Source organism: Lissotriton vulgaris, chromosome 12, assembly GCF_964263255.1.
Source record: "Lissotriton vulgaris chromosome 12, aLisVul1.2, whole genome shotgun sequence".
Taxonomy (NCBI): Eukaryota; Metazoa; Chordata; class Amphibia; order Caudata; family Salamandridae; genus Lissotriton; species Lissotriton vulgaris.
In genome coordinates, this window is record NC_141700.1 from 461,524,931 (window position 1) to 461,546,347 (window position 21,417).

At 48.5% G+C, this 21,417-nt stretch overlaps 1 protein-coding gene across 1 annotated transcript in view; it reads left to right on the forward strand.

Moving 5' to 3' along the window:
- The first annotated feature begins 5,128 nt into the window (after positions 1-5,128).
- The window catches only part of LOC147676778 (uncharacterized), an 804,990-nt gene continuing 788,701 nt past the window's right edge, over positions 5,129-21,417 (forward strand). The window contains exon 1 of the mRNA XM_086945211.1: positions 5,129-5,329. Coding sequence (XP_086801337.1) covers positions 5,306-5,329 — 24 coding nt within the window. The 5' untranslated portion in view covers positions 5,129-5,305. The remainder of the gene's footprint in view (positions 5,330-21,417) is intronic.

Genomic DNA, 21,417 nt, shown 5'->3' on the forward strand with positions numbered 1-21,417 from the left:
ATTCATAGACCGTACTGTCAGAGAATGCAATGAGTGCTGTAACAGCGACAAGATGTTAAAATTACATGTTCCACCTCTTAAGACAGTGAAATGGCCAGAATTTCCGTGGAGCAAGATAGCATTTGATATTTCAGGACCCTTCCAAGTGTTGCCAGAAAGTTCACGTTTTGCATTGGTCATTGTGGATTACCACTCTAAGTGGCCAGAAGTGAAATTTGTAGCCAAAATCACTTCTGAAGTTGTCATTTCTTTTTTTAAAGAAGTTTTTGCTAGGGAAGGCTGTCCTTCGGTATTGGTTTCTGATAATGGGGTGCAGTTAGTCTCCGCTGAAATGAAATTGTTCTTACAATCCTGCAACATCAAACACATGTGTACATCTCTTTACGAGCCACATGAGAACGGGCAGGTTGAGCGTTTCAACCGTGTTTTAAAGGGTTTTGTCTCTGATGCCATCAAAGAGAAAGGGGATTGGTTAAACCGTATCAGACAGAAACTTTGGACTTATCGTATAACTCCCCATAGCACTACTGAGATTAGTCCGTTCAAACTACTCAAAGGTAGGGATCCTGCGTCAGACACGTGCCCTTGGTGGTTCAAGGAAAAATGTGAAGCTCTGGTACAAAATAATGTAGATGTCAAGGAAGTTGCAAAGAGAGTAAGTGGGAAACAAAGTAAATCTGAAGTTTGGTACAATAAGAAGTGGAAAACAAGAGAGCATGAATTGTGTGTTGGGGATTGGGTAAGAATCTTAAAACCTTTCTTAGTCACCAAAGGTACGAGTAAGTTTGGCAGACCTATTCAAATCAAAAGAGTTTTCAGTAACTCAGTTGTTACTCAGGATGGCAAGGTTTGGAACTCAAGCAGGGTTGCTAAATGTCCTACTCAAGATGTGTCTAAATTCCAACCTCACGCTGTTACTGATAGAGGTTACATTTCTGATGGTGGGTCTGATTCATTTTCTGATTCTGTAGCTTCAAGGATCAAAGACGATAGGCGAATCAGAAGAAGACCAGTTTCTTTGCAAGATTTTGTATAGCTGTTTTTTCTCTTTCCTTTGTTTGGTCTGTAGCCCTCCCAGCCTTACTCCTTTTATTTTCATTTAATGAGGGAGGTGTGTTATATCCTGTTATTATTAAGTGCCTATATTATTTATGCTTGTACCTCTTTAACTGCATGAGCCATGCTGTGTTTCCTTTTAACTCTGCATTCTTAACAGAGCTTTGCTCATACAGCATTCTCCACTGTTAGTCAGTTGTAACCTGTGTCCTGCTGTGTCAGGACTGGATGCTGTGCTGCTCAATAAATCATCTTAACTACAACTGCTTCCTTGGATCTTTACACCCACCCTGCCCCAATACACTATAGCCTGTCTGGGGAGGTGCTAGCACCTCCCAAGGCAGGAAATCTATTGTCCAGGCCTCCCTCGCTGGAAGGGCTCCCAGCTGCAGGAGGTCAGACTTGTGTCTGTGGCAGCAGCATCCATTTTGTGATGCTGAGGCTCTGTTTAACTTTAACCGGGTAAAGCTACAACTACATGTCTTCTCCCTCTAGAAGGGTGGAATGCTACCCCCTCGCCAGAACTGGCGAGGGGGTAGTATTCTAAAACATATGACACCTTACACGACATGTTTCGATAAAGCCAAACCAAAGTTAGCATTAACCACAAGGATTATAATGCACTTAAGAGTATATGGTATGGCTATATCATAGAACAGCTATAAGGACATGGTTCCGAAAGCTGCAGACAGGCTCAGCTCATGCTAGAGCACCATCTCACATAAAACCAAGCACTCTGCCTTCAGGATTGTCAAGGTCTACCATAGGAGTGACTTATAGGTATATATGTGTCTATATGTAATGGTAGGTATAGGGATACTATACCTAAGCAAGGGGTGATTACACGACCTCGCCCCAGCTGAGTGATCAGCCAGTTGTGTCAATGTGGATGGCCAGCCAGGGGTGGCATAATACATGCTGGTAGGCCTTGGATACACCTATGCCCTGGGTACCTATGGTACACTGTAAAGGGGCTCACAAGGGTGATCCAATATCCAATTAAGTGCGTACCTAAAGTACATGGAGTCCATTTTACAATGAGAGCAGATAGCCTGGCGCCCTGAATAGCAGGATCCCAGGCCAACTAAGTCAAAAACCAGCTAAACACTAGGCAAAAAGTTGGGGGTAACCATAGTCAGATATCCACCTTCCTACAGAAGAAATACAAAGAAAAGAAAAGAACCGAACCTAAAGAATAACCATTACTGTACCGACTCCCTAATGTAGCTGGAAGAGCAATAAAACAATTCATTTAATCAACAGTTAAGATTAGCCATATATCATACAGTAACAGTGACAATGGGAAGCGTGTATCTTGGCTGCAGCAAGCAAGAAAGAGGCAGTAAGATGGTACTAATGAACTTAAGAAATCCAAGAAGATCTGCCGCACCCTCGAGAAAGCCTGGAGAAAAAACCCAACCACTGAAAACCTAGCCACCTTCAAGAACGCCACCCGCAAACACCACCATCTGATCCGATCCACCAAGAATGCAACTTTCAAGGATCGACTCGACAACAACGCCCACAGCAGCAAGGAACTGTTCAACATCGTCAAAGAATTCACCAACCCCACAGCCGGCACCAACGACATCACTCCCTCCCAAGACCTCTGCGACTCCCTAGCCTCAATCTTCCACAACAAAATCGCTGACATACATAACAGCTTCGAAAACCAGTCCGGAGACCAGTGAACCCCACCCACCTCCGAACTAAACCCCCCCCAACAACCTCTGCGCCTGGAAACTAGTCACCACTGAAGACACCATCCGCCTGATGAACTCCATCCATTCAGGATCGCCAACCGACCCATGTCCCCACCACATTTTCAACAAAGCAGACTCCATTATCGCACCCCATCTTCGAGACGTCATCAACTGCTCCCTCAACTCCGCTACCTTCCCGGAAAGCTGGAAACACGCCGAACTCAGCGCCCTCTTGAAGAAACCCACAGCAGACCCCACTGTAATAAGAACTACCGCCCCATCTCGCTCCTCCCATTCCCTGCCAAAGTCATTGAGAAAGCCGTCAACAGTCAGCTCGCCGCCTTCCTCGAATCCAACAAATCCCTCGACCCATCACAATCCGGGTTCCGAGCCAAGCACAGCACAGAGACCGCCCTCATCGCAGCAACAGACAACATTCGAACACTACTAGACAACGGAGAAACAACTGCCCTCATCCTACTTTACCTCTCTGCAGCTTTCGACACAGTCTGTCATAGCACCCTTATACAACGCCTCAGCAACGCCGGAATACAAGGAAAAGCATTGGACTGGATCATCACGTTCCTCCCCGAAAGAACCCAAAGAGCCCGCCTCCCCCCTTTCAGATCAGAGTCCACCAAAGTCATCTGCGGCGTTCCACAAGGTTCATCACTCAGTCCCACCCTCTTCAACGTCTACATGAGTCCCCTCGCATCCATCGCGCGCCAACACAACATCAACATCATCTCCTACGCAGACGATACCCAGCTGATCCTCTCCCTCACCAAAGACCCAAACACCGCCAAAACCAACCTACACGAAGGGATGAAAGAAGTAGCCGAGTGGATGAAGAACAGCCGTCTAAAACTGAACTCAGACAAAACGGAAGTCCTCATCTTAGGATCATCCCCCTCCGCTTGGGATGACTCATGGTGGCCCCCGGCCCTGGGAAACGCTCCCACACCTACGGACCACGCACGTAACCTGGGCTTCATCCTGGACTCCTCCCTCTCGATGACCAGACAAGTCAACGCCGTCTCATCATCATTCTTCAACATCCTACGTATGCTCAAAAAAATCTTCCGTTGGATCCCCACCGAAACAAGAAAGACGGTCACCCACGCACTAGTCACAAGCGACTGGATTACGGAAACACCCTTTACGCCGGAACCACAGCCAAACTACAGAAAAAACTCCAACGCATCCAAAACGCCTCAGCCAGACTCATTCTAGACGTCCCCCGCCAAGCTCACATTTCCGGTCACCTGAAAGACCTCCACTGGCTCCCCGTCAACAAGAGAATAACGTTCCGTCTCCTCACCCACGCACACAAAGCCCTCTACGACCTAGGACCCGAATGCCTCAACACGCGCCTGTCCTTTTACACCCCCACCCGCCAACTTCGATCGTCCAATCAAGCCCTCGCCGCAATTCCACGCATCCACAGATCCACCATGGGGGGAAGATCCTTCTCCTACTTAGCGGCCAAAACCTGGAATTCTCTCCCCACCGACCTCCGCCTTACTCAGAACAACCTCTCCTTCAGAAAACAACTAAAAACCTGGATATTCGATGAGTAAGTACCCCCCTCCCTCAAGCGCCTTGAGCCCCTCTGGGTGAGTAGTGCGCTATATAAATGATGATGATGATGATGATGAGTTTGGACGGTGGAGTAAATGGTGATTGGGGGACTGGACAGTATATATGTTGTGTTATCATGGAAAATGTAATTTTTGTGTTGTTTAATATTTTAATTGGCTGCTGTGAAAGTTGCAGTAAGGAAAAGAGAGGCATATTCGGAGCCTTTGTCCTGACATAAAATTAGACTGACCTCATGTTTTCCCCTTTCTGCCCAGACCCAAAAATGTCTAGGGCCAACCCTGAACAGATTACAAAACGCGTACTACTAATGGTAAACGTATTAATATATAGAGGTAATCATCTGCTATAAAGTGTTTCTCAAACATAATTTTGGAAAGCCATTTCCTATATATCAGAATAATACACAGGTTTATTTCAGAGCTATCCGAATTCCAATCAGGAATGATTCATTAAGTTTAGAATCATTTGTCTTTGCATTCGGGTACATCGAATTCCGGAATTCAAGAACAACAGCCGACATTGGCGAGTTACTCACGTACGTATAATTGGGGAGATACATACATTCAAAAAATCTGCGTGCTTCTGGCTGTACAGGCAAAGGAGAGGATTATTGTTCCAACAGGCGCTGTGATTTTGCACAACCCAAAAGATACGACAATTTTCACGAAGCCACGATAAAGCTATGTGGCGTTTTCTTACGGTCTATATCCGCCCGAGTAGTATTTTTCTCTGTGGTTATATCCGGGTCAGTTAGTAGTGTCTCTGCTGTGTCTCCTTCTGAGCAAGCGTGGATGAGTAGTATCTTGTGTTCGAGGCCAGTGCAGTGGAACCTTTGGTGCTCCTGGAGGAAGCTTTGTTTCCATCACATATTTCTGCGGTCGTCGTTTATTACACAAAGCTGAACCATTTTTACATTGGAACGTTGCCTCAAATAAAAGGGAAACATGCACGGGCATGGTTCAGACGAGGTGAGTCATGCTTTCACCAAGCCACGCATTCTCCAAAGTCTGCTTTTTGTTAAAAAGGGGGGTGCTCCCAAACCCACCTATACACAGGACCACACAAATCTTGCCAGTAAGCATCGGACGCTCAGGATCTGCGGTTCGTCTGTTCCTTGACCTCAAAGCCCCATAATGTTATGGTTAATCTAGCAAACCGCTCTTGGTGGCATGAACTGCATGCCTGAATGGTACAACCTTATGCCGCCTAAAACTAATCCACGAGAACGCTTTACACCACCCTACACATCGCAGACATGTTCAACATGATGCTTCATACGCCCCGTTTAGGCACTCACACTGACCTGGCATTGGACCCGCGCACCCACCCACTGCAGAATGATTCGCCGTCACGATGCTGTTTTAACGATCGTGACAGACCCCCATTCCCTACGTAATGCACTGCAGCGATTCACTGTTACACACCATAGGAGTCTGCTCCTCCCACTCGACCAAGTGCACGTCATTCCAGCGTTCGAAGCGATCCTGAGCACAAATGGCCCGAATGTGCCCTATTTACAAGATATGGCGCATTTCCTCACCTGTGCCAAACAGCAGCCAGTGCGCCAGCGCAGACACCCTTGCGAAAAGTTGCAAGGGTGCCTGCATTACAAGGATGGTTGTTTTTGAACAGGGAAACCTTTCTGCACAAAAGCAATCATTGATGGCAATTTCATTTTTCTATACTGTAGTATGCATATAAAAACTAGGAGAAATAAAAGTTTTTCTCGTTGTTGCCCCACTCCTACGCTTTGGGGAGGCTTATCTGACGCATTCCCAGATTTACAAAACATTGTAAATATGGGAATGTATCAGGTTCCTTGGATGTTGCGTGGGACGCACACTGCAACACCCATAAAGCGCCCCTTTCACGCAGAGTAATGGTGGTGGTAGTATTTGTGGTGGTGGTATTGGTAGTGGTGGTGGTATTGGTGGAAGTTGTATTGGTGGTGGCGGTATTGGTGGTGGTGTTGGTGGTATTGGCAGATGTATTGGTGGTGGTGGCATTAGTGGTGGTATTGGTGGTGGTGTTGGTAGTGGTGCTTGGTCGTAGTGGTGGTATTAGTGGTTGTGGTGGTATTGGTAGTGGTATTTGTAGTGGTGGTATTGGCGGTGGTGTTGGTGGTATTAATGGTGGTGTTATTGGTGGTGGTGGTATTAGTGGTGGTGGTGTTGGTGGAATTGGTTTTGGCAGTGGTATTGGTGGTGGTATTGTCAGTTTTGGTATTGATGGTGGTGGTATTGGTGGTGGTGGTATGGGTGGAGGTGGTGCTATTGATGGTGGTGATATTTGTGGTGGTAGTGGTGTTGTTAATAAAACAGGCTTTTCAAAACAACCCGTCAGGTAGCTTTAATTCAGATGATATGTAACATATATATGCTGTTGTCTGCTTCAGCCCATTAGCACAATAAATAAGTGCTACCTGGAATTCGCATGAATTAATTTTTCTAATCATTTCAAAATCCATTTTACTTGGGAGGGGGGGATGTTTAAAACATACACAAGAAAATGCCAGGTTAAAGTGATTGAAAGCAGGCGCACCATCTTGGAATGGTTACAGGGAAACTGTCAAATGTGTTTACGAATATTCACTCCAAAGTAACTATACAAACAGTTGCTTAAGCTTATAATGTGAAACTTGCATAAAAAGAAGACCTGAATTCACAAAAGGCAACAAATCACTTAACGCTATAGTGATGACTATGCACCATCTTAGAGTCTGCTCAATTGGACTCAGTCAATCAACCATATGAGGTTGTATCATACAATACAGTTCAAACCAGAAGTGACTAAATCTGATTTGTTAGAATGAACAAGAACTCCAAAGTTGAGAATCCCAAGTATTAAACATACCCCAAGTAGATTTCTCTGTTTGTTAGAACCTTACTGACGATAGCGTACTGTGTCCACCCTCTTGGAATGGTTACGCTGAAAACATCAAATATGAGTATGAATATTCACTGTAGGGTAACCATTTAAACAGTTGTCCTAGCTTATATTGTGAATAAGACACACATAAAACTTACATAAAAGGAAGACCTGAGCACATAGAAAAACAACAGTAAATGATGATTATACGCTATTGGGGAGTCTGCCGTTTTGAACTACTTTGATCAACCATATGAAGACTGTATCAGTCAATGAATCAGTTTTGTTAAAGCACGACAAATCACCTGAGGGTCTCAAGATGCCAGAGTTGCTGTGAGAAGTTGGCCTGATATGTGATGTTTCCAATTCTGGAACCACCTTGTATCAGTCCAAACAATCCCTTATGGTGTCTGGTTGTAAGTCAACCTTATTAGACAAGCTATCCTAGTGGTAGCATGGACTAAGCAGCCTTAAAGGCTAAACTCAAGAGGTCTTGTTAAGCGAGCTGTTTTATCAATCACAATACTTCAATACCAAATGAAAGGACACCACACAAGTATATATTATAAAAATATATGTATTTATTCACTAAAATAATCCCCAGTACTCTTTATGAGCAAAGGGGCACAAGCGTTAAACAAAAGCACAGTTAAACATATAAAAGTTGCACAATTATGGATGAGGGCGGGTGGCCACTCAAACCATATATTAAGAAAGTGGTATAAGAGATACCAATCGAACAGTGGTTTGGCCTAGGGCCTAGGGAATCGCTGGGAGCAGTCTGGACAAGCAATGCTGAAGTCGGGAAAAGCCCGCGGGATTCGGGTGCAGCACTTAAAGCACAGGCATGCACCAATGCAAAGTCAATGGTGCGTAAAAGTTACACAAATAGAGTTTAAGGATACTTCCGCTGAACCTAGAAGGACAAAACTTTAGACACAGACCCTAGAGGTGTGTACCAGTGTGGGAACACCGGCGTTGCTGAGTTATCTCACCCACAGGAAGCGGGTGCATAGGGTCGAAGTGGCGTCGGGTTTCGTCACGCAGGTTGTTGGTGCATGAAGCTGAAGATGCTGCAGGCGATGTGAAGGAGAAGTGTCCGGTGTGATCCAAGGGTGGATCAGAGTTGTAGAGTACCTGAAAGCAGAGGGGACAGAGTCTGGGTCTCTCAGCAGTGACCAGGGTGGAACCAGGACGGAACCAGGCAATGTCGGGCGCAATCAGGTGGTTGTCGAGGAGCTTCTCTCCGCTGCCACGTGGGCTCTGGGGCATCTGCGACGTCCAGGAGCGGGTCACGAGCTGTCCCACGCAGGCTCTCACCGTCGGTGCTGTCGGCTTCAAGATCGGAGCAAACAACACTTGGCAAGAGCAATCCACGCAGGACTGGAAGATTGCTTCTCACTCGGACCAGGAGGGTCAGAGCGGGTGCTCCTTTTCAGAGGAGTGGGTGCAAGTCTGGAGCAACCAGAATCACAAGTCGTATTTCAAGTTTCGTCGGCACAGGGGCCACAAGCCAGCTGGCAAGTGACCGGGCCAACGCGTTGAGCCAAAGAAAGCAGAAGGGCCCCACGCAGCACCCGTCGAGTGTAGAGGGGTGAGCTTCAGTGCAAAAGTGGCTCAGGGCTGGGGCTTCTCAAACCCCGGTGTACAGCTTCGAGGGTCACTCGTGGGCTGCACGGTCAGCGTCTCGTGGTCTTTTCAAGATGGCGTGCCGCACGCTTCCGGTCGCCTCCACGGGTCTCAGCTCTGCAGGGACTGTGGATCGGGCTGTAAGAAGGCAGGCAAGCTTGATCTCGTCGATCTCTGTCGCTCGAGTTCCGGCGGGAACTGCAACAAAGCAGACGTCGAGGTGCTGGATGGTGCCTGTTTGCACAGGGTGGTCACTCCTTGACCACAAGGGAGATTCTTCAGTCTTCTACATCGAGTAGGATGTCGAAGGGTCCAGAGTTTCGTTTCAAATGTTTCATCAGGATAATCTGAGTGCGTTGGCACTGCTCCCATTCTTATACCAATCTAGGGGGCTGGATTACCTGCTAGGTCCCCTCCTATGGGTGGGACCCAGGAAGGGGGTGGATACACCCCTTTCCCTTTGATCCAGGCCGCGCTGGGACTGGGGCTGGTGTGCCCCAGAACCGGTTTGGCCAGATTATGCAAGGGGAAGCCTTGTGCTCCCCAGGCAGTGTCAGGTTTCTTTCAAACCTCCCTGCTACAATCCACTATCTCCTGTCTGGGGTGGTGTAACACCTCCCTGCAACAGGAAAGCCTTTGTCCAGGCCTCCTCGGCTGAGTTTCGGCGGCGTCCTCGAACAGAGCGAGGCTTGGCTGCATTACGTGGCTCGAAAAACCGGCAGAAAGAAATCTGATCCGAGGAATAGGCACCCCTACTATATGCATTGAAAAACACGCGCATATAAGCTACCTGATTGATCAACTGGAGCTATCTAGAATCTAATGAAAAAATCTCCAAGGTAATAACTTACCATGGTGCTTGCATGAAGCATTGTATCCCTACCAAGATGTGGTGAGGATGGAATCCACAAAATAAGGAATATTATAAGGAAAGTTGGAATTCAGGACCACTTCCTCTTGCTCTTGTACTATTGAAGGGGTTAATATTATCCCTTGGTTGCCTACGTTTTATTTCTCCAGTCCTGATGAAGACTCGCAATCCCCAGGTTTAAATCACCGGTCGGGCATAAGACGAGTCGAAACGTCGACGGTATTTTCTAATCACCCTTGGACCAACTAAAAAAGAACTTTATATAGTGCAAATTAGTTTCCAGATATATGTCTATTCAAAAAGTGTTCTGATTAAAAAACCAAAAAAGGTTGGCCAGGGTCTCAATACGGCTAAGCATAAGTCCGGTATTGTTCTGCAAATAATGTGAATAATAATTTCTCTATCCACTAATTTGTTTTCTTTTCCGTTCACTTGTTTTCACACCCTTGATCACCCGCTTTTTGCACAATTCCTCTCTTGGGCAACCTCTGTTTTTATTAATTTGGAAATGATATGTTGTGTATAAAATGAATTGTTAAAATACAAAAAAACAAAAAAGATAATGAATAAGTTAATAAATTAAAAGTAATCTCGTTTTGGTGGTTTAGGTTTATTTTGTGGTACAAAAGTTTTTTCAGTACAATAGAGCAGACGAATTGTGGTTGCTCTACTCACAAAATATTGCGGATATTATTGATTTAAGTCATTTTGTATAATTAATAGGTCTAGGACCATTGTTTTTTTGATACCGAGTTTCGGTCAGCAGCAGGAGGTCAGACTTGTGTCTGTGGCAGAAGCATCCATTTTGTGGATCTGCGGCTCTTTTAAAAATCAACCGCGTTTCAGTAAAGTAACATGTCTTCTCCCTCTAGAGGGGTGGAATGCTACCCCCTTTGGTACCGCTTTTGGCCGCCATAAGTGTGGCAGGGTATGCTCAGATGTGAGTCCCTTGCTCACTTTGCCACTGGATTCAAGCAAGCCGGGCTGAAGACGGCTGGAATGCCAGAAACCGGTCCTCGGAAGCTTGTTTCCGGTCCAGGGAAGACATGGCTTGGCAGTTCGGGCTGGACTGTTCCCATGAGGCACAGGGTCAGACTGATTTGCATACAGCCATGTCTGAACTGGGGTGGCAGAGTGGGCCAAAGAACGGTGATGGATTAAACCCAGATCCTTTGACTGGGTGTGAGTGCTTGATTGATTCAGATGCTCCGTCCATCACCACCCCCTTTTGTACCCCTTAAAAAAAATTGCAGCAATATTTTTTTCTTTTTTTTTTTGGAGTTCAAATCTGCTTTATTGTGTAATTGGAGACATGTCACACAGCTTGTTGTGCCCACAACCCGGAGGCCGGCAGCAAAAAGAAATGGAAATGAACACAGCCTTGTTGCCGGCATCCCGGAGGCCCGGCGGCAATGCATGGGGAAAAGAAGTGGGGTAGCGCCACTGATGTTGCACGGTAAGGGAGGATGAACAGCAGTAGAACAGCGTTTTCCATTGGAGAAAAAAGAAAGCTCTTCCCTCTCCATTTTTGGTGTCTAAAACAACTTAACAAAACAACCCAACAATGCAGTAACTAAGAGGCAAGTCATGACTACATGGTAAGTTAAGCGGCAGTGAGTTGGTGTGGCACACTATGTGAGGGGAGGTGTGCATAAGAATGTGTGCAAGTCATAGTCGTCCCAGCAAGAGGGCCGCTATAAGCCAGAAGCTAGGTCAGGTACGGAGCCCCAGAGAGACAGCCATCAGTGTGTGCTGTGACATATGCCAGGTAGGGCACAGATAGACTGCGTGCAAGTAAGAAAGGGTAGTGGTAATCTAAGGGAGTAGAGCCATGGTGCGGGTGTCGCATGGGGTCCGGGGGGGGGGGGAGGTCAGCGAGTGTACAGTGGTCGAAACTAGGGGGGGCCCGCCTAGATAGCACAAGGAGGAGGCATGCGCGCAGAAACAGGATCCCCAGCCAGGTCCAGTATTGGAGCAGTGTGCTAATCTATGATGGGTTGATCATCTGTCGGGTCTACATCATCTGAACGTGCGAGCAGATATCGCACCAGTGGATCCCAAATGTCGCCGGGGCGACTCGAAATGGGCAATAGTTCAGCAAATGTCGCATGTTGGTCTTGGCAGTAAGTTAAGTCACCCAGCCAGTCCTTAAATTTGGGCGCTCTGCCCCTCCCCACCGGCACGCCACGCGTCTCTTGGCCAGAAGAAGCGCAGTGTCAACGAATTTCCGGCAGGATCTGGGAAACAGTACAGAGTCCCCGAGTAGGGCCACCAGTGGGTCAAAGGGCACGGTCTCCTCAACCTTCTCCGCAAGGTCGTCCAACACTTGTTGCCAGTAGTTCGCCACCTGAGGGCATGCCCACGCCAAGTGAAGAAAGTCGGCACCAGCGACATGGCAACGTTCACAGCGATCATCGTCCGACAGGCCGAATCGCCGCTTCCTCACCGGCGTGTAATACACTCGCTGCAAGAATTTATAATGAATGATCTTCAGCCTGCTGCTGGCAGAGATGCGAGAGGTGAGCGCGCAGCAGCGATGCCACTGCTCATCTGATATGTCAATAGCGAGTTCGGTAGACCAGCGCAGCCGCGCATTGGATTCTGGTATCGGGGCAGCTCCCCTGAGTTGACGGTAAAGGCCAGAGACCAGATGGGACCCATCCTGTGAGCTCAATAAAAAGTGTAGCGGTGGTAGGGTGTCGGGCTCGCTGGGAAAGTCTGGCAGGATGTCTCTCATCCCCGCCCGCAGCCGCACATAGCAGAAGAGGTCAAGGGGAGTGCGGTCATGTTCAGCAAAGAACAGATCCGCTGACTTGAAGGTGCCATTGGAGAATAGGTCTCCCCAGCAAGAAACTCGTAGCCTTGCACAGAGGTTGCGGAAGCCCAGTTCCCCCAAAAGGGTAAGATTAGGGTGATGTATGAGCGGTAACTTGGGCGAGTAGAGAAGTTTACAAGCCAAGCTCTTGGTGATGCGGCGCCATGCGTCTAATGTGCAGGAGACCGACGTATTTGGTGTAGTAATGGCAGATTCAGGACAGTGAAGTAAGCCATTGAGCGGGAGACGATGTACGATCCAATCCTCCACTGCTACATGCGGCATAAAGGGAGTAGGAGCCATCCAGTGGTAAGCGAAATGCGCCTGTGCACACTGATAATAGGCCTCGAAATCAGAAACATCGAAACCTCCCTTTTCGTAGGAGAGGGTAAGCGTGGACCACTTGAGTCGGGGATTCCTGCCGCCCCAAAAGAGCCGTTGCAGCTCCAACCGCAGCGTTCGGAAGAAATTAGCGCCAGGGAAGTAAGGAATATTGAGAAAAAGGTAAAGAAAGCCGGGTAGCACCACCATTTTTATGAGCGACGCTCTCCCGGCCATGGATAGCTGCAGGGTGATCCAGCGGTCCACTGAAGCAATCAGTTTGGTTATCGCTACCCCGTAGTTGGACCGCAGCGTCTCGTCCCTGTCTCGCGAAATGCAGATCCCAAGATAGCGGAGATCAGACCGACACCACTCGAGTGGGTAATCGAGGGGGAAATCAGTCACCGCATCGGTCAGGGGGAAGAGTTGCGACTTGGACCAGTTGATATGGACACCAGACATCCCGCCAAACAGTACAAACTCTCTGAGTAACGGATTAAGATATATTTCGGGATGTTTGACATACAGTGTGATGTCATCCGCGTAGAGGGACACATCAATCTGGCGCTGCAAGCATTGCACTGCGCCGCCGCGATGTAGTGTGCGCAACCGACAGGCAAGAGGCTCGACAGCTATGGCGAACAATAGGGGGGAGAGAGGGCACCCCTGTCTTGTACCCCTGGTCAGTGCGATGGGCTGAGATAAGTGGCCATTGATCAGTACTCTTGCCATAGGGCGAGTATACAGCAGGTGGACCCAGGATATAAACAATTTGGGAAATCCCATACTAGCTAGCACCGAGAACAGGTATGGCCATTCGACAGAGTCGAATGCCTTGGCCGCGTCAAGGAATATGGCCGCCACGGGTGTGTCAGGGTGCACTGTGCGGAGCAGGGAGAAGAGCGTGCGAAGGTTGTGGGAGGTAGACCTACCCGCCACAAAGCCTGATTGGTCGGGCAGTACAAGTCTGGTCATTAACAGCGACAGCCGGGTGGCCAAGACCTTGGCAAGTATCTTGACGTCACAATTTAGGAGGGAGAGCGGGCGATAAGAGTTACAGGATTTGGGGTCTTTATCGGGTTTAAGGAGGGATGTAATCACCACTTCGCGCATGGAACAGGGGAGCACCCCATCGCACAGGGATTCCGAGAGAACCTCGCTGAGTACCGGGGCCATAATGTCGATGTAAGCTTTGTAGAATTCGGCTGGTATGCCATCGAGTCCTGGGGCTTTGCCATTCTTGAGGGACATAATGGCCTCACGCACCTCGTCTAGCTCAAACGGTGCCGCAAGGAACGCCCTATCGTCGTCACTAAGCCAACATAGTGCGACGTCGCTGAGGTAGTCAGTATAGGACACATCGGGCCCCACCGTGGAAGTGTAGAGTGAATGGTAATGCGCCACGAAAGTAGCGAGGATCGCATCTGAGTCCCTAATAGCAGTGCCAGAGGTGTCGGTGAGTTTTAATATAGTGTTATGAGCTCGCGGTGGTTGTGTAATCACAGCAAGTGCCTTCCCGGGTCTGTCCCCTTCGCAATATTTGCGGGCCGGCCAGTGTTTGCCCCTAAACTTTGCTTCTCGCGCAGCCGCCTCCTCATATCGTGACAGCTTCTCCCTAAATGTGGCCTGCAGGTCGGGGCTGTGGTTGGATACCATCCTTAGTTCTAAATCCCGCAATTCTTTCTCCAATGTGCTGATGGATGCGAGGATATCGCGTAGTACACCATGGCCTTTGGAAATGCAATACCCCCTGATCGTGACCTTGAATGCCACTCATATATGCTCAACAGAGTCTACCGACCCCTTATTCCTAGTGAAAAAATCTGCAATCTCTTCCCCTAGTTCAGTGTGAAACAGGTTATCGAGGAGGATATCAGGGCGAAGTCTCCATTGCGGTCAAGGGCTGTCCCAACCTGGTGTACAAAAGTGAAGCAAGACAGGGCTGTGATCAGAGTATGTCCGCGGTAGGTGACGAACCATCACAAGTTCCACAGCAACATCCCTTGTGATGAGAAAATAGTCTAAACGTGCCCAGGTCCCGGTATATGATGTAAAGTGTGTGCCCTCCCGTCCCAGGGGGTGCAAGCGCCGCCAGGCGTCCAACAGTCCGCCTTCTTCAACGATGCCCTCCAGCGCCTCCCGTGCCCTGGACTTGTAGGCACAGACCCCATCCGCTCTATCCAGCTGAGGCTGCATCGCCAGATTAAAGTCCCCCCCCCCAAACTACATGTCTTGATGCAATAGAGAGGATTTTGCCCCAAAGAGTAGTGAAAAAAGCTGGAGTGTCAACATTAGGCGCGTACATGGTTACAAATGTGAAGGTGTCGCGGCCTATCCTGCCTCATAGCAGCGCATATCTGCCTTCCCCGTCAAGTAGGTCCCCATACTTCTGAAATGGGATCTTGCGGGCAATGAGGATAGCGACTCCCCTCGAATAGGTGGAATAGGAGGAGAAAACACGTTCTCCGGCCCACCTACTCGCGAATGATGTCCCGCCCTGTGGTGACAGATGCGTTTCCTGCAACATAGCGACCTGCACGTGATGTCTATCAAGATAGGCAATGACATTACGACACTTTCTGGCATTATTCAACCCCCTTATATTCCAGGATAAACAAGTTAATTGTGTGTTAACTGCTGGAGTGGCCATGGACAGCACAACAAGAGCCATAACAGTGCCGGCATAGGCAGCATGAATAAACCACCTCCGCACCACCAGCATCGGTGCTCACACCAAGGTAGAGTCCAAGCATACAGTCCAAGAAATGATTGCCTCGAAAAACAGCCCTCCCCACCACCCACCCCAGCATCCCAATCATGCCAGCAGCCAAGCATTCCCACCCAGCAACCCACCCCCCTCCCCCCTTCCCCAACTTAAGCAACATGTACAGCTGAAACGCCAGCAAGTCAAAGGGGATCTCCCAGTGGGGGTAAGACATAGAGTACCCACAGCCACTTCCTAGACCCCAGCCCCGTATCTGTGCCGCCCTCGGTGGAGACTAGGGCCAGGAAAGTGGTCCTTGGTTTACATTACCACAGGGATGAAGAGTCCATGCAGGGTCACTGTCCATTCGGTCTCACGTGTCTGTGCGCCAATGCTCGGGAAAACCACAAACTGACGCAGGCAAGGTGCGCAGTGTAGCGGATGTCAGCAGTCAGTCTTCGTGTGGCGCCGGGGATAAGTCTGCATTGTCACGATCCTCCTCCGCGTCCCGGTCCTCCCTGCGCGCTCTCCGGAGCGATTTGAGAAAGTCTTCTACTTTCTGTGGATTGGTGAAGAACCGTTGCTTGCCCTGGTGGGTGATTCGCAGCTTCGCAGGGTATAGCAGCGCATAATCGATCTGATCCTCTCGTAGCTTTTTCTTCACCGGTAGGAACTTGCGCCGTTCCTCCTGCACCATTGGCGTGAAGTCTGGGTAGATGGAGAAGGTGACTCCATTATATTGCAGCGATCTTTGAGACCGGGCTGCTCGGAGTGCAGTGTCCCGGTCGCGGTAGTTCAGCAGCCGAGCAATTATGGGGCGCGGTGGTAGGCCAGGTTTGGGCATAGGTGCCAAGGAGCGGTGCGCCCTCTCGACGATGAACTGAGGCGAAAAAGCGTCCTCACCGATGGAACCCTTGAGCAGTTTCTCAACGTATAGCTCCATTCTGCCCGTATCTGTGGATTCCGGCACATTGGTGACCCGTATGTTGTTTCGGCGACTACGGGCTTCCAAATCCTCATTTTTTGCCGCTATGATCCGGAGGAGGTTGTCCATCCTGGACAGTTGAGTGGTGTGAGACGAGGCAACATCCGAGGTGTCGGAGATACGTTGCTCCGCAGCCGTGATGCGCTCCTCATGACGGTCTACCTTGTGTACCAGTGCGTCCAGCCGAGCGGTGACACCATCAACTTTCTCTACAACAGTGGCGAAGCCCTGTCTCATCTCCTGTATCAGGCTGGCCAGGTCGGCGTCCTTAGCTGAAGAGACGGTGGCCTTCGGGGACGACGTGCTAGGGTCCGGGTCCAGCTGCGTCGACTTCGCGCCTTTCCTCGCGGCATCGAAGCTGAGCTTGGTTTGGCGGTTCTCTGGTCGCACCATGATGGCGCCGGGGCACGACACCCTAGGATCGAGAGGTGCAGAAGCACCACGGGCCGTCAGGCAAGGACACTATCACCAGGATGCAGGGCCACAGCGGGAGCAAGGCAGGGCAGCGTCTTAACAGTACAGCAAGGATCCAGGTGTTGAAGGCGCGGGTCCTGGTGAGTCCGTGCAGGCCCTGCGCGGCCTGGCGGCTGGGAGGGGGGGGCTAAGCCCAAGTAGCGATGGTGGCGAGGCCCAGCCTTTTATCCCTGCTGTGTAGGGTGGTGGCGCGACAGGCCCAGACGAGTGTGAAAGGTAGGGCAGCCGAGCCTCAACAGGGGTGTGCCACGCAGGTGTGGTGGTCGACCTGGGGTAATCGCAGCAAATCCGCCCAGCACAGCATAGCCAGCAGAGAGAGGAGTAATGCCAGGTGAATGGGTGGGGCGCGAGGAGGGTCCTAGCCTTCTCCGCATGGAAGGTGCAGCCGTTCAGCAGCAAGGGACAGCGTCCCGATGTCAGGCACAATGTAGATGACCAGGGCCGGCCAAGGCTCGAAACAGTAGCGGCAGCAAGCTCGAGGGCCCAGGCCCGACAGTCAGCTCTCCCGCCGGGCAGTTCACCAACCCGCGCCGCCTCTCACCAAGCAGGCCCAGGCACCTCCCGGGGATCAAGCAGGCAGCGCGGCGTCCGCCCCCGGCAGCCCGCAACACAGGAGGATAGCAGTCAGCAGCAGTGCCACGAACGAGGGCAGCGAGGACAGGGGGGGGGCGGGGTTCCCCACACCACCGGGCAGGCCGCTTCTCACCTCCGCCGCGGGTCCGCCGGCGATGGCCTGTCCAGGGGTCCGCCAGCCCGTAGGGGAGAGGCCTAGTCCCTCGTGGCCATCCCCGGCCTGACGTAGCTCGTCACAGCCGGCCGCATGCACTCCTCCGCACCAAGTCAGTTGTCGGCAAAACTTCAATGAGGCACAGCTCCGGACCCGAGTCTCTCAGCGTCACCAAACTTGGACCGAGTGTAGGGACAGGTGCCCTGCTGCAAATCGCCAGGAATTCAGGCAGATATGAATCCTGTGGCAGAGGATACTGGAAGGATAATGTTCCAAGGAGCGGGAGCTGCGAGATTAAGCAGCCATTCCGCTTGTGCGCCCTCTAGCGCCCCCCAAAAAAATTGCAGCAATATTCGTGAATATTGCAGTGAATGCTTTTTCGCCCTGCTGGGGTCCCTTTGAGACCACAGAACCAAGGCTAGGGGGTTAGGGTATTCATTCCCGGACCCCCTTTTTCTTTGCACTTTTTTGTGGGACTCGGCTAAAGCGGAGTCTCAAATGGCTGCCAACACTTCCTGGTTGAAGTATTTCCAGCCAATCAGAGCTCTGCAGATCTCTGCACAAGCTCCTTATCATTCGCAAAGGCTTTGTGACCCTAGATATACAAATGTGGATTTACACCAAATAGCAAAGAGCGTAATCTGCGAATCAAAAGCTACCTTTCTGCCAAATTCAGTGTAATTCCATCCAGTGGTTCGAGCTGCAGGCGCATCTAAAGATTCTGAGAATTAACATGGGAAACACACTTTTTTCGACCTCCCTTTTTCTCAGTCCACGCTTGACGGATCACCCCAAAACTGTCCATGCACAACTAGAATCACCAGGGCACTTTTTGGGGAACATTTTGTGAAGATTCTTCCAACGGTGCCAAAGAGATAAGCAAGTCAATAAATGATTTAATATGGAAGCATGGTCCTAACTATAACTACCTACTGGCGACCAGTAGTAGTGTATGTATATATATATATATATTCACTGAAAAAACCATAGGTTTGACACCAGTTATAGTTAGCTGGAAATTTTACTGACATAAAACCAATGAAATTCCACGTTATAGTTAGTTGGACTCACTATAACTTGCGCGTGTAATGCACTGCTGATGACATCACATATTACATTACTCATGACATGGTCAGTGACGTCACTAATGAGATCACTGATGATACCATCCTTGTGACAGAGAGACTAACGTACTTGCACTCTAAAGTAACCCTTAAAACACATTTTGAAAAAAAAAACTAACATATAAAAAAAAGTGGACATACCTATACCAGTTACATCAACCAATTCAGTAATTCCAACATTTATATACACATCCAATAATTCACTAACAGTTCTATATAGTCACTCGTATATATACTCACTGATTATATATAGTGATACAGCTATACATCCTGTTATATACCGACAGACATCCAAAAGTAAATCACACACATATTCACACTTGCAAATAAACTAATAAACATCCATTTATTTACATAGACAGATATACACACACTAGCACCTTACTTCTAAGTAAACTTACACTTACTTACTCTTTTAAACAATCACTTATAGAAACACATACTTATTTAAACAGGAACTCTTTCAATCTCTCACTGTCACATATACTCAGTTATATATATCAATACTTACATAAACTAGATTAAAACATATGTCGTTACTGATAAACACACTAGTGAGGCAGGCATTCACTCACTAACACACACATATACACACTCAGCCATCCATACAGTCCTCCACATCCATTAAGACACTTATTTAAACATTTATTTTTCCATCGACCTCTACATATACATATATATAACATATTTATTTTTTAAAAAGACAGACATTCACTAGATGGTGTTATCAGTGATCTCATGAGTGATGTAATATGTGATGTCATCAGCAGTGCATTACACGCGCAAGTTATAGTGAGTCCAACTAACTATAACGTGGAATTTCATTGGTTTTATGTCAGTAAAATTTCCAGCTAACTATAACTGGTGTCAAACCTATGGTTTTTTCAGTGAATTTCATAGGTTTTTCAAATGCTATATTCTAACTATAACGTGTGTAAAACCTAGGGTTTTTTCAGTGAATTTCATAGGTTTTTCAAATGCTAGTTCCTAACTATAACGTGTGTAAAACCCTTGGTTTTTTCAGTGAATTTCATAGGTTTTTTGAATGCTAGTTCCTAACTTTGAAAGATATACCTGAAATAAATATCGACATAGCAAACTTACGTGCACAACCGAGTGCACGCACCCACCTATTTATTTCATGAAAGCTTTCCAATTTAAACCTAATGAATTTCTTCATAGACCAATGAAAGAACTTATAGTACGTTAAGACACTGAACCTAGGCTTTTTTTTTGTCATATAAACCTTTTAATTAAATGGAGCCGAATTTTTTTTAATCGTTCGGGCGTGACTGGTTGTACACACCTTAATATTTTTTTTGAAAAATATAACAGGTTTTATAATTTATTAATTGTATACTTAAATCGAGCTCTAAAAATATGTGAAATCCGTATGTGTTTGAATTCACTTCTTTTCACGTTTTTAAACTTCAGTAAAGAACATCGCTACTTCCAAATCACGTTCGTAACTAGATAATGTCACCGCCTACACGTCCTGAGAAGCGCATGTAAAGTCATGTGACTTGAAAACAAGACTTCCAATTGGTTCTTAGTAGTTTCTGTTCTGGAATTTACACGAAGCACTCCACCCACTTTCCTCACAATCTTTTCTACTCTCAAGAGACAACAACGTCGAGCATCTTCCGGAAAACTTTGCTGAAATGGCTGCCCTTCCGCATTCATCTTCCGAATCTGAAGGAAATGAGCGACCACCGTTAAGAAGAAAAAAGGAATCTTTCATTTGGCAATTTTTTACTTATCCTGAATGTTGGACTTGGCTCTTATGGCAGGTTCACCCCTAAACTTTTTGCTTTTAAAGGTGACCAGGTGATGGTGATTTTTGGGGTTCTGCGCACTTTCACTGTGTCCCAGTGGAAAGTGCGTGCGCACTCTGAGTGCATGTGATGAGATAGGCCTGCCCTCCCATAGGAATGCATGGGGAATGTATGTGTCCCTGGTAGTTCCTGATGCGTGGGGTGTACAGGTTCGAATCTGATATGTGCGAACTCGTGAGAGTGAATGCTTCGCAATGGTGTGTGTTGCATGAGTGTGTCATATGTAGAAGTGCCACTTCTAGGAGTTGGCATATTAATATAAAATGTGTCTGGCGTGTGATTGGCTGGAGCAGGCTGGTGAGCCTGGCTCCAGGAAGGCTGGATGGGTCTGCCCGGTGGTGAGTGGGAGATTAGCATGCTGATGGCTGGGGAGGAGTGTACCTGTGGCCTGAATGAGGCTGGGGTTTCCCCAGACAATGCTGGCTCCGCCCCCTGTGGTGTGACTGATGTCCCTAGCCCTGCCAGTGAAAGAAAGGGGTGGTTGGGCCATCAAGGATACTCAAGAACCAGCTGCGACTGGCTCCGCCCCCACCCTGCACCTTCAGACAAAGGAATGTACTGTATAAAAATGGGGCTGTGTCCCCACAGAAGTTGTTCTCTTCCAGGATCCTGAGGGGGCTGTTGCTGCTGTCGCTGGGCCAGAGGACCGCCACTTGGAAAGTCTCCCTGCCTGGAGACCCAGTGTGCTGGCTCTGGGCCCAGC